Source organism: Daphnia magna, linkage group LG4 (genome assembly GCF_020631705.1).
Source record: "Daphnia magna isolate NIES linkage group LG4, ASM2063170v1.1, whole genome shotgun sequence".
Taxonomy (NCBI): domain Eukaryota; kingdom Metazoa; phylum Arthropoda; class Branchiopoda; order Diplostraca; family Daphniidae; genus Daphnia; species Daphnia magna.
The window spans coordinates 8,224,483-8,236,568 of record NC_059185.1 but is presented as its reverse complement, the minus strand read 5'-3'; the positions used below and the strand labels follow the sequence as shown (position 1 = coordinate 8,236,568).

The 12,086-nt window shown below is 41.1% G+C and overlaps 1 protein-coding gene and 2 long non-coding RNA genes across 3 annotated transcripts; 1 reads left to right on the top strand and 2 right to left on the bottom strand.

Moving 5' to 3' along the window:
* The first annotated feature begins 206 nt into the window (after positions 1-206).
* On the top strand, positions 207-1,050 carry LOC116930739. Its single transcript, XR_006644969.1, has 4 exons — positions 207-279; positions 349-460; positions 748-836; positions 925-1,050. It is a non-coding gene; the product is annotated as an uncharacterized LOC116930739 (long non-coding RNA).
* On the bottom strand, positions 597-2,040 carry LOC123466397. Its single transcript, XM_045171899.1, has 6 exons — positions 1,883-2,040; positions 1,684-1,806; positions 1,385-1,619; positions 1,130-1,317; positions 889-1,071; positions 597-825 (listed from the first exon to the last, which is right to left on the bottom strand). The coding sequence occupies exons 1-6, from the start codon at positions 1,958-1,960 to the stop codon at positions 685-687; spliced, it is 948 nt and encodes a 315-aa protein (XP_045027834.1). The 5' UTR covers positions 1,961-2,040; the 3' UTR covers positions 597-684.
* Positions 2,041-8,006: 5,966 nt separating this feature from the next.
* LOC123471309 lies at positions 8,007-9,579 on the bottom strand. The gene is made up of 2 exons (XR_006645777.1): positions 9,454-9,579; positions 8,007-8,272 (listed from the first exon to the last, which is right to left on the bottom strand). It is a non-coding gene; the product is annotated as an uncharacterized LOC123471309 (long non-coding RNA).
* Positions 9,580-12,086: the final 2,507 nt, after the last annotated feature.

Genomic DNA, 12,086 nt, shown 5'->3' with positions numbered 1-12,086 from the left:
TAGAAATGTTGGTCTGTTTTTTCATTGATTGTTTTCTTCCATCTTCAAATATATGCTGATATTTGTTAATTAGCTTCCTTTTATATAGTGATTAAATAGCCGGAAGGGATTTGTGTTTTACATATTGATTTACATATTTACATATTGAAATCTGGCAATATCACACAAAACGAAGTGTAGGGGGGCGTTTTTCCTTCTGAAATTAAGTATTATTTTTACCGTGAAACAGTGCAGATGGTGCCGGTTATAAAGGATTTATATGTGATCTAGTATCATGTGGTAAGTAACCGTAAACTGCAATTTCTTATTTGCTGATTCTAATAATTATATTTATATTTAATTTAAAAGGGCCATTAACTGAAAAAGAAGTGTTAAAAATTTTGCCCGGAGCCATCGGTAGGAAGCCATATATTGCTACATGAACCTCAGTTAATCAGTGTTCAAACCTCAGTTACGCCAAGTATACTTTGTTTGTATCTATATATTATTTTTATGATATATTATTTGTAAAATTTCTGTTTAGTTTAAATAAAATTTTCAATTTAGATAATCAGTCAATTTATTTAAAATTATGTCAATTTAAAAACAAAAGAACAAAAACACTAAAGTAAAATAAAAAAAGAGTAAAAAGTGAAACAAAAGAAATAAAATACACTAAGGTAGGTAATAGGGAAAGCAAACAAACTAAGGTAATTCATTAACAGACATGTCAAGTTCATCATTAAAATTATTATTTGCAATATTAAGGGCGTGTGAGGATACGACGGAGGGAAAGGATGACTTCAGCTCTTTTACAATTTCTTCTAGGAGATCCATTGTTGATAACTGAAACAAAAGTAAACTGAGTTATTGGATAATTTGCAATTTATGTTAATTTATGAAACTTACCTCATTGTTTTGGTATCGGGCCCATATCTGGAACAGTATGGAATTCTTCAGTTGGGTGTCCTTCTTCCGGTGAGCTTTGATCTTGTCATGGCAGAGTAGCGTGCTGGTAAGGGAAACGTCTTCGGCCAGTTTCCGCAATACCATCGTCATCTTGTAGAATTTGAGATTTGATCCGCCTGCCAACTACACACATAGTGATTATTATGTATTCAATATGTATGATTGTACAAATTTAAATTACCTTGTTCCATTGGTGGTGCATTCCTTCACAGTCGTTATTTGTGCGCGTTAACAAGTTGAAGCATGACCAGTTATCCGGAGTCCAAAACTTGCCCCGAATCCAATTCCGCTCCATATGATCCATTAGTGCCGTAAGTTCGCTAGGTGCCGAGCTCTTCAATGCGTCGAACACTCCAGGAATTTTACCAGCTTTACAAAAAACAAAAAAACAAGTTAATTTATGACCATTCGATTAAAATTTGGTTTAGTTATTTACCAGGAAGATATGCGAGGCATAGCAGGCGAAACACAAAGTCTCGAACTGGATTCGGCCCCTTGTTGTTGTATATGGTGGCGAGGTGAAGATCCTTGACCTTTTTCAGAACGGCTTGGCACCAGTGGAAATTGCAGCCAAAGTGCTGGCAATCAACAAAGTGCTTGCGGACAGCCATGAATATAGCGCGTTCGAAATCGGTCACGATCCGCTGGACTCTTGGCAGTGGGATAATTTCCTATAACAGTATAAAATTTAGTATTAATTAGTATATTAATGATTCTTTAAAGATTTTAAATTACCTTAATCTTCTGGAATACAGCGCTGTAGTCGGCTGCCCTTCTCCTGGTCATGCAACAAAACAATAAGGGGATTTGTTTAATTTCATTTTTGTCGTTCTTGATGAATCCGTTGATTGTGAAGAGCTGTGAGCAGAGAAAATGTTTAAAGATAATTACCATTATTTCAATTTTTAATTAACCAATTTTTGATTAAACATACCTGTTTGATGGGTTCATCAACAAAATAGAAGGTTGCGTCCATGAACCATGTTTTGCAGTCTTCCAGTTGGCGCTTCATGGTAGGGGTGAAGAAAAAAAGGTGCCGGGCACGGTCTTCGGCCGTTCCAGCAAAGACGGCTCCCTGGTACCAATCCGGTGGGAAAAATTTTTCCTCTACAGGAAAGAAAGGGTCATCTTTCCTGGGATTGGCGGGCATTACCTTTGCTCTTTTGTACCTGTAAAATAAACTTAGCGATTAACATAAATCCGGCTTTTTATTAGAAGAACAGAATTTACCGCAGACGACGAGTGGCCAAATCAACATACGGCATGTCTCTTCCTTCTAGAGATTTCCGTTTCTTCAGCTCAGCAAATAATATCTCCCTGGGGTCCGTAAATTTTTGCTCGACGCAGGCTTTCTTGGTTTCTCTGAAGATGTCAACCTATCAAGTATTCATTTGCAAAATTATATATATGAAAACAAAAATAAATTTGTTCTTAAAAATACCCTGTGCTGGTTTCCAAAGTCTGGCGGGTGATTGTGGGGGTTTTCTTGGTCGTGGGGAACAAAGGTGAAGTCAACATTGTCGTAATTCAGCAAGCAGTCTAACAGAGGATTTTTCTTTTGCTTCACGATCGCCTTGCATGGGTTTCCAGATGGTCTGGAGGTACAGCGCCATGTATAGGTACTCTTACTGATGGCTTTTTTGCTGAAGCAAAATCCTACAACAGGAAATTAAAACTTTTAGTCTTAGTCAATAAATGTCGATATAAAACTATTACCTAATCCATCAGTAAGCTTCTGGAGTCCCTTGTTGGTTCCCTCCTCATGAATCTTGTAGGATGGCTCTGTCGGTTCCTGAAACGATGATTGCTGCAGATAACATTTAGTAAATAAAGCAAATAAAGAAAATAGTTATTACAGAAAGGGATTTACCTCCATCGCTGATTCGTCGGGTTCGGCAAATGATTCTTCTCTTCTTCCATCGCTTTCGTATGGTCGCCTTGGGATTGCAGTTGCTGGAGACAGGTCTGGTAGAATATCGACGATCATCTCTTCCTGAGGTTGAAGTTGGGCTCTGCGTCTTCGTCGTGGTGGTGGAACTGGAGGAGTTGATCTAAGAAGAGGAGACAACAAAAAAAGAACAGGAGACGCAACAAGACTCACCAAGGGTGACATTGTCAACGGAGAGAGGGGGAAAGGTGGTGAAGATGGACGACGCGAAGAATGAGTCTGAGGAGATGTACGAGGTGTTGAGCGCTGACGTGGTGATGAGGGACGAAGTGGAGAAGCTGTAGCTAGAGGCTTTTTCTTGCCAACATGTGAAGGGTCGAAAATACTTCTGGGTTTCAGCAACCTCTTGGGGCGGCCACCATCGGAGACAGCAACTGCAACAGAAGCAACATCGTCAGTCGATCCCCCAGCTACAGCATCCTCAGCATCCACTCCATCAGCTACATCTTTGCTAGAAACTACACTGCCAGAACACATGGCGCACCGATAAGAGCTGCTGAACTCCTTCCATGAAGGCGAAATACCCCTATGGAAGGTAACACCACAGCAAAGACGATGGACAGGAACTTGGCAGACAACACAAACGCAGAATTGCTTCCGGCCAGCAATACTGGATTTGCATCCCGAACACTGAGAGAGAGCTGAAGACATGGTAGTGGTAAGTGATAGAGCAAAGCTAAGAAGAACTATTAAGTTTTTTGACGTATTGTTGTGACATATAGTTTATCCATCAAAGTTGAAGGAACATAAAAGGGGAGGAGCCAGACTTAATTACTCTTCTTGGCGAATAGGAAGGAAGCACTTCTTCTTGCTTTTGCGGTGAGTGAAGATCACGTGGAATTACGTAAATCTCTTGTTTCAATTCGCCGCCGGCAGTAGTCATCAGCTCCCAGGATGCAAGGTCATTTGCCACCATAACTCTTAAGCTGCTTAAGGCGATGATCTTCTGCTTCCATAAATCTCTTCTTTCTATTTGCCGCCGGCAACCATCTTCAACTTCCTTGGCTTAAGAATACAAAAGTCTTAAGCTGCTTAAGGCGATGATCCTCTACTTCCATAAATCTCTTATTTTGATTCGCCGCCGGCAGTCATCTTCAACTTCCTTGGCTTAAGGAGAAAAAGTCTTAAGCTGCTTAAGCTGCTGTTCAGCATTGTGGATGACTCACCACAATGCTGTGGTGAGTCATCCACTTGGTGGTAAAATCCTCTTCTTGGTAAAGAAGTTGAGGAATTGTTAAAATGTAATCTGTATTTCTACTTCAACCTTCCACTACTGTCTACCAACTTTTCTCTCTTGCGTCTTCTTGCATCTCAACACTTCCTCTTGCTGTTGGTGAGGAATGTGTCTTCATACTGGTGTAGATACATTATCATCATTCTTCTATTTATAATTAGGCAATACACGAATTTTATCAAAAACCTTCGGATTATAGACGCCACAGTGATTCGAACACACCATTACTCGTATCACACTGCAAGGAGATAACAGTGTGGTATGGGTTACTACATACAGATTACAATAGCTTTGCACATAACGCATTGTTTAAAAATAATTTGTTTTACAAAACATAGCGGAATAGTAAATAAATAACAAATAAATGATAAACACAGACCCACGAATGGTAATATATTTTTGTGTGGTGGTTCAAAGCCACCACCAAAGCTGTGTGAACAAGTCAAAAAAGTAAAATGTGATCATTATGACGAAATAGAGTGAAATAAACGTAATAAAAATTTCTGCATTTATCAAAAATACATTTTATTAAATGAACTGTATTGTATACAATAAGTTGCATATTCCTCAACAACTTAAATTTAAATAGGATAAAAAATAAATGTTTTGCGATCGATTTAATTAGTAATCTAACATCATCGCTCTTTTCAATGAGGGAAGTATATAAGCCGACGCCTTTGCAATGTTCAATATCCCTCCCCCTCTCGCCCACTGGATTGGTGGATCAATGTCCCTGAAAGTCTGACGAAATAGGACTAATGGCATGGAGAAATAGGACTGACCTAAAAGTTTTGAAAACACAGTCCTATTTTTCCAGTCCTATTTCTCCTTTAAAAATAGGACTGGAAATTTTCAGTCCTATTTCTCCAGTCCTATTTCGTTTCAGTCCTATTTCGTTTCAGTCCTATTTCACCGGCTACCTTCTGTTTACATATAGATGTAAAAACTTATGGTATCACATTGTATTTAAATTGAATACAAGTATATTTGATCCTGTTTACATATAGAAGTAAAAACTCATGGTATCACAGTGTATTTACATTGAATACAAGTATATTTGATCCTGTTTACATATAGAAGTAAAAACTCATGGTATAACAGTGTATTCACATTGAATACAAGAATATTTGATTCTGTTTACAAATAGAAGTAAAAAATCATGGTATTACAGTGTATTCACATTGAATACAAGTATATTTGATTCTGTTTACATGTGGAAGTATAAACTTATGGTATCACAGTGTATTCACATTGAATACAAGTATATTTGATTCTCTTTACATGTAGAAGTATAAACTCATAATATCACAGTGTATTCACATTGAATACAAGTATATTTGATTCTGTTTACATGTAGAAGTATAAACCCATAATATCACAGAGTATTTTCATTGAATACAAGTACAGTATCCTGCACAAAAAGGTGAACACCGATTAATTTTGAAAAAGCCATCTGTGGGTAGAAAATACTGATAGTTTACCTTTTTAAGGAGAGGTAAGGCGGTTTTGGCGCAAAATCATCATAAGGGGTGTTGGGTAATGTCAGTCCAGACACTTTTTTTCCCCTAGGTATTAAATGTCTGGAAAAAAGTGTAGACTGTATCATCGGTAGACTCCCCTACCCCCCGGCTAAGTAGAACAATTTTTGCAATACAAAATAGAGTCTTTCCATTACTCGTTATTGTCATTATCGGGTCGGGTAATCGGGTAGCATATGGAAACACAAAATTATTTTTATCAGTATGCTAGCTATCTGTTACTAAATTGTTAGTGGCTTATTGGATACGTTTCCGTCGGCTACGCGGGAGTTCCGCGTTCACACCTTGTATGGATTAATAGTAATCAGAGCAAATCTAACTAATGAATATAATTAAATAAAATTTTGATGAGATATATAATATTTAAAATTTTGAAAAAAGTATTTATATGCGATTAATGATTATTTAATTCGCAAACAATTACACTGTTTTCATGAAAGCAATAATTTTGTAAAAAGTTGTTTCATCCAAGTCTAGAACGCGGATCTCCCGCGTCGCCAACGGAAACGTATCCAACAAGCCAGTAACAATTTCTAACTAACTGCTAGCATACTGATAAAAATAATTTTGTGTTTCCATATGCTACCCGATTACCCGACCCGATAATGACAATAACGAGTAATGGAAAGACTATTTTGTATTGCAAAAATTTTCTACTTAGCCGGGGGGTAGGGGAGTCTACCGAGTCTACACTTTTCCAGACATTTGATACCTAGGGCAAAAAAAAGGTGTCTGGACTGACATTACCCAACCCCCCTTATAATGATTTTGCACCAAAACCGCCCTACCTCTCCTTAAAAAGGTAAACTATTAATATTTTCTACCGACACATGGCTTTTTCAAAACAAATCGGTGTTCACCTTTTTGTGCAGGATACTGTACATTTGGACAACTTGGACGCAAACGTAATAAGACGTGTCGACTAGTGCGCCAAATCTGCCCCAAGCTAGTGCCTTAAAGCTTTTGTGCCGCCTACCCATCCCCAAATAACCACGCTTACGTGGCGTAGTTTTATAACCACGCTTACGTGGCGTGGTTTTATAACCACGCCATGAGTTGGAACAGCCCTGGCTGTGTATCGCCCGTATCAAGTGCCATCGACCAAAGTGCCCCAATGGAATACGAAGAGCTATCCACCAAACGCAAGAACGCCAATGATAACCACAATCCACGTCCAGGACCCCCCCGCTTCTCCGACCTATTCGACCAACCATGCAGTGGAGCACCTGTGATCATACACCTCACCAGTGATCCCAAATCATTCCTTGATCTAAGTATCACCGTAAAAAAGCACTTCATGCACGCCCTAACAGATATCGTAGGGCAAGTCAAATCAGGAACAAAATGGACATACAAAGGGGACCTCAACATATATCCGTCATCAACAAAACAAAAAAAACAACTCCTAGACTTAAAGGTAGTTAATAACCTCAACATAAATTGCACACTCGCCATGTCAGAGGCATCCATCAGAGGCGTTATCAGAAATGTACCCATCAAAGACAAAGAAGAGGACATCCTTTCCCTGCCAGCTGACCAAGGATTAGTTAAAGTCCAGAGATTCTCGTCCCTATCAACAGATGGCAGTAGAATACCCCTAAAAACTGTCACTCTCTACTTCAACACCCCCCAACTCCCCCGCGAAGTAATCATGGCCCATGAAGTCTTTCCAGTGAAGCAATTCATACCAAGACCGGCTCTCTGCCGCATATGCTGGAACTTCGGCCACCCTGAAGAAAAATGTACGGCACCCCCCACCTGCAAACAATGTGCAGAACAACACTGCAACACTACACCATGCAACAACCCAACAAAGTGCCCCACATGTTTAAAACCAGGTCATTCAGCAGGGACAATGGAGTGCCCCAAGTACAACAACAGGCAACAGATAATTAAATTTGCCTACGAAAACAGGATCCCCATCACAGAAGCAAGCAAAATCCTGAACAACCCGGAACCCATGAGACCAACCCAGCTACCAAAATTCAAAACCTCCACCAACACCGACCCTGAAGTAGAAGACCTCCGTCGCGAAATCGACTACCTAAGGAAACAAATCGAAGGAATCACCATAATACAACCCACTACAACAGCAAGGATCGCAGCCCTCGAAGATACAGTAGCAGACATACAAGAGAAAATAACCCCACTCACCAACCTGCCATCGGCAATTGAAAAAATCAAAAAGGATATGGAATCTGGATTCACCTCTAACAATACTCAACTGTCAGCAATCACAGCCCTTCTCCAAAGCATCCCACCACCCGCCAAACCACCCGCCAAACCACCAACTAACACTACAGATAAAAGTCGAAAATGATTAAGCCGATCAAGATCATCCAATGGAATGCCCGAAGTCTTTATAAAGCAAAATTACAAGAATTTAAATACAACATAAGATACCATGACCCACACATTGTTATAATCAGTGAAACTTTTTGGAAAGATGGATACGTACCTAAGTTCTCAGCGTTCAATACGTTCTACCTAAACCGGAACAATCACGGTGGAGGCGTAGCGATCCTCATCAAAAAGAATATACGAGCGGCCTCCATATCTCTTCCACAATCACCAAACATAGAAGCCGTAGGAGCCACCATCTACCTAAAAAACAACAAAGCAATAGATATAGTATCAATATATTGCCCAGACGGGAACCTAAACACTTACCAAGAACTAACGGACATCCTAAACGCAACCAAAAACAGCTTAGTAATCGGAGGGGATTTGAATGCCCATTCAGAAGTATGGGAAGACCACCACCAACAAAATAGATGCGGCAGAGATGTGACGGACCTACTTCTAAATGATAACAGATTAATTCTCTGCACCCCGAAGAACCTAGGAACCCGACCAAATCCAAACGGAAGACACAACTCAACCATAGACCTAACGTTTACTTCCCCAGACCTGGCCTATCGTACCGACATCCACACCGAAACATACTGGGCTAGCGACCACCTCCCTATTATCAACAACTAAACACCAACTCCCCTCCCTTAACTTCACAAAACGACCATTGGAAATTCAACAAACGCAAGTGGGAAAACTGGAACAAGGAAATAAAACGAAATGTTACACCAACATCTCTAAATGCAGCTACATCCCCGGAGGAAGCATTCAAAATCTTTTACACAAACTTAATGGAAACATCCTATAAATACTTCTCACCCGCAAAAGAGAAAAAGGAATCAAACAAACCATGGTGGACCCCCCTCTGCAAAACAACAACAAAAGCAGCAAGGAAGGCATACAAAAAATGGCGTACAACACTTCTCCCAGCAGACAAAACCCATCTTAACAAACTAGAAGCAATAAAAAAAAAACAATTATATCAGCAAAGAACCAATCCTGGAGCAACTACATCTCGTCCATGGACAAGAATACATCCGCCTTCTGGAAATTTACGAAACACACAATGAATGGACAACCAAGTCACCACAGCACCACACCCATCACCAAAAGCAATGGAGAACTAACAACCAACCCAGCCGAAAAAGCGCAAACACTACTTAACCAATTCTGCCCGATCGAAAAAGAAGAGAGAAAGGACGGCCGCACCGAACTGTATAAGCAAATCATACAGGATGCAATCGACAACAATGAAATCCACCCGCTCAACCTACCCATTTCCAAAACGAAGTTGAATATAAGCATCAATAGACTTCCCAATAAAGCTATGGGAAGAGATAAAGTCCATAATGAAATGATTACAAAGCTTGACAAAGAAAATCGATGTACCCTACTAGAACTACTAAACATCTCGTTCAGCTCCGGATACTTACCTCCAGAATGGAAGAATGCCATCGTCGTACCCATACCAAAGCCGAACAAGCCACCGAATTTGCCTGATTCCTATAGGCCAATATCCCTCACATCATGCCTCTGCAAAGTCCTGGAAAGAATAATAAATAACAGATTAAAATGGTATGCTGAAAAAAATCGACTCCTCCCAAAATTCCAGACCGGGTTTAGGAACGGGTGTACAACAACTGATAATCTAATACGTCTAGAATCTGCAATCAACAATGGATTCAACGAAAATAAATCCACAACGGCGGTATTCCTTGATATAGAAAAGGCATACCATTACACGACAGAAGAGTAATCCTTGCTTATACTACAAACGGAAACTTGTTTTTGGAGATTTATATTTATGTTTACCCTTCAACCCAAAAATCCCTGTCATTTTATGAATCAGTGGAATAAAACACACAATGTTCAGTCCTTGTTATTGGTTTTAAATTGAAATATCGTGATTTAATTTAAGATCTAAACTGTGCATAAAACGAAAATTCAAGAGGTACCATTACACGACAGGAGAGTCATCCTTGCTTATACTACAAACGGAAACTTGTTTTAGTTGATTGATATTGTAGCGTTCACGCATCATTGTAAGAGAACTCTCACCATCCGTTATAGCTGTAATGGATAGACAAACGACCGACGGAAGTGTCATTCGAGTGTCACCCGATTGCTGATGCATCGGATTCGCCGACTGACCCTTTCCCACGCCTGAAAGACTATAAATGGGACTGTAGTGTAGACCTTCTTGGCCAGTAGTTAGATAGAACAGTTATGTTTACTTTGTGTAATGCTTGAGTGTGTGAAGAGGTTAAATACACCGATATTGATTCACCGAACCCATCGGCGATAACTCGTTACATGGTGGAGATGCAGGGTAGACCTTCCTGGTAAAATAAGGTAACATAATTGTGCTTGATTCTGAGTTGTTAGGGGATGAAGTGGGAGAGTAAGAAACTAGGAGGCAGGTGCTGTTGAGAGGTCCTTGGAAGGTGTGACCAGCGGGTATTGGTACCTTAAATTGCTTGGGTATAGGACCACAGGCCTGGCCGAGCTTCTTATTCGTTTGAACGTCCACAACTCAAGTAAGAGAGCAGATCTTGTCTTGTTTTTTGCGGGTTAAAATGGGTCTACCGGGGGGTTCGTCGATCCTGAATATTCGGGTTTTCAATCTTGCAGAGCATTGCATAAATACTGGTACAGCCACGCCGGTACATCAGTCTCCCAACAAGAGTGCTTGGAAACAGAGGGCTATTGTGCAGAAACAAGTGGACGAAATGCTGAGCCGAAGTGTAATTGAACGTTCAACAAGCCCGTGGGTATCACCTGTGGTCTTAGTGAAGAAAAAGGATGGAAGTTGGCGTTTTTGTGTCGACTATCGCCGCCTCAACGCCATATCCGTAAAGGATGTTTACCCGTTGCCGAGGATCGAAGAGACGTTGTCTCGGATGGGGAACGCTAGCATCTTCTTGACGCTGGATCTGGAGAGTGGGTACTGGCAAGTACCACTAAACGAAGAGGATAAAGTCAAGACGACGTTTGTCACCCCCGACGGGCTTTATCAGTTTCTGGTTATGCCCTTCGGGTTGGCCTCCGCATCGGGGACGTTCCAACGCATGATGGATTTGGTTTTAAACGGGTTGAGATGGACGATTTGCCTCGTTTACCTGGACGACATCATCATCTACGCGGCTGATGCAGAGGAACACTTGGTGCGAGTGCGACAAGTGTTGACCGCCATGCGGAAGGCCTTGTTGAAAATTAAGTTGGTGAAGTGTCAGTTTGGGGCCAGCGAAGTCAAGGCTTTGGGCCACGTCATTAGTGGGGATGGAGTTAGGCCTGACCCAGAAAAAATTAATGCGGTCGCAAACTTTCCTTCTCCGTCGACCCTATGTAAGCCGAGTGAACAGTTGAAGTGTGTACGTAGTTTTGTAAGGGTTTGCTCGTATTATAGCCGGTTCATTCCTCAGTTTGCACACACAGCCAAACCCCTGACGGACATGTTTAAAAAGGGTGGTTGCTTCGTGTGGGAAGAGTCGCAAGAAGTCAGCTTTGAGCTGATGAAGCAGGCTCTAGTGAGTGCGGCCACTTTGGCCTATCCCGATTTTACAAGGCCGTTCGAGATACACCCTGACGCCTGTGACTACGGTTTAGGAGCGGTGTTACTACAACGTGTAAATAACATTGAGAGGCCCCTGGCCTACGCGAGTCGCCTCTTGTCTCCAAGTGAGTCAAATTACTCAATCATGGAGAAAGAGTGTCTCGCTTTGGTTTGGGCCGTCAAGAAATTTCGGAGCTACATTTGGGAAATGGATACTTTGGTGGTGACCGATCACCACGCTCTTTGTTGGCTAATAACCAAGAAGGATCTAGCCAGACGTTTAGCTCGCTGGAGCCTTCAGCTTCAGGAATTTCTGCTACGGATCATACACCGCAATGGAAGACTACATACGGATGCAGATGCGTTTTCCCGCTATCCGGTCGACGCACCGCAGGAGCTCGACGAACAGCTGTATTGTACTCTAGCTGCCTTTAGTATTGACACTGAAAGTAAGAGTGAGTTTCAGCAAGCGCAGCAAGTGGAGTGGGACCAAGTCTTTGCGGGGCTGGAGAA

Bases quoted from the DNA above. Each gene is read 5' to 3' on its own strand.
- LOC123466397 (XM_045171899.1), bottom strand. From the start codon at position 1,960: ATGAAGCGCCAACTGGAAGACTGCAAAACATGGTTCATGGACGCAACC. The intron at 1,807-1,882 runs GTATGTTTAATC...CTCTGCTCACAG, and splicing joins TTGATGAACCCATCAAACAG to CTCTTCACAATCAACGGATT. The intron at 826-888 runs GTAAGTTTCATA...CTTTTGTTTCAG, and splicing joins CCCGATACCAAAACAATGAG to TTATCAACAATGGATCTCCT.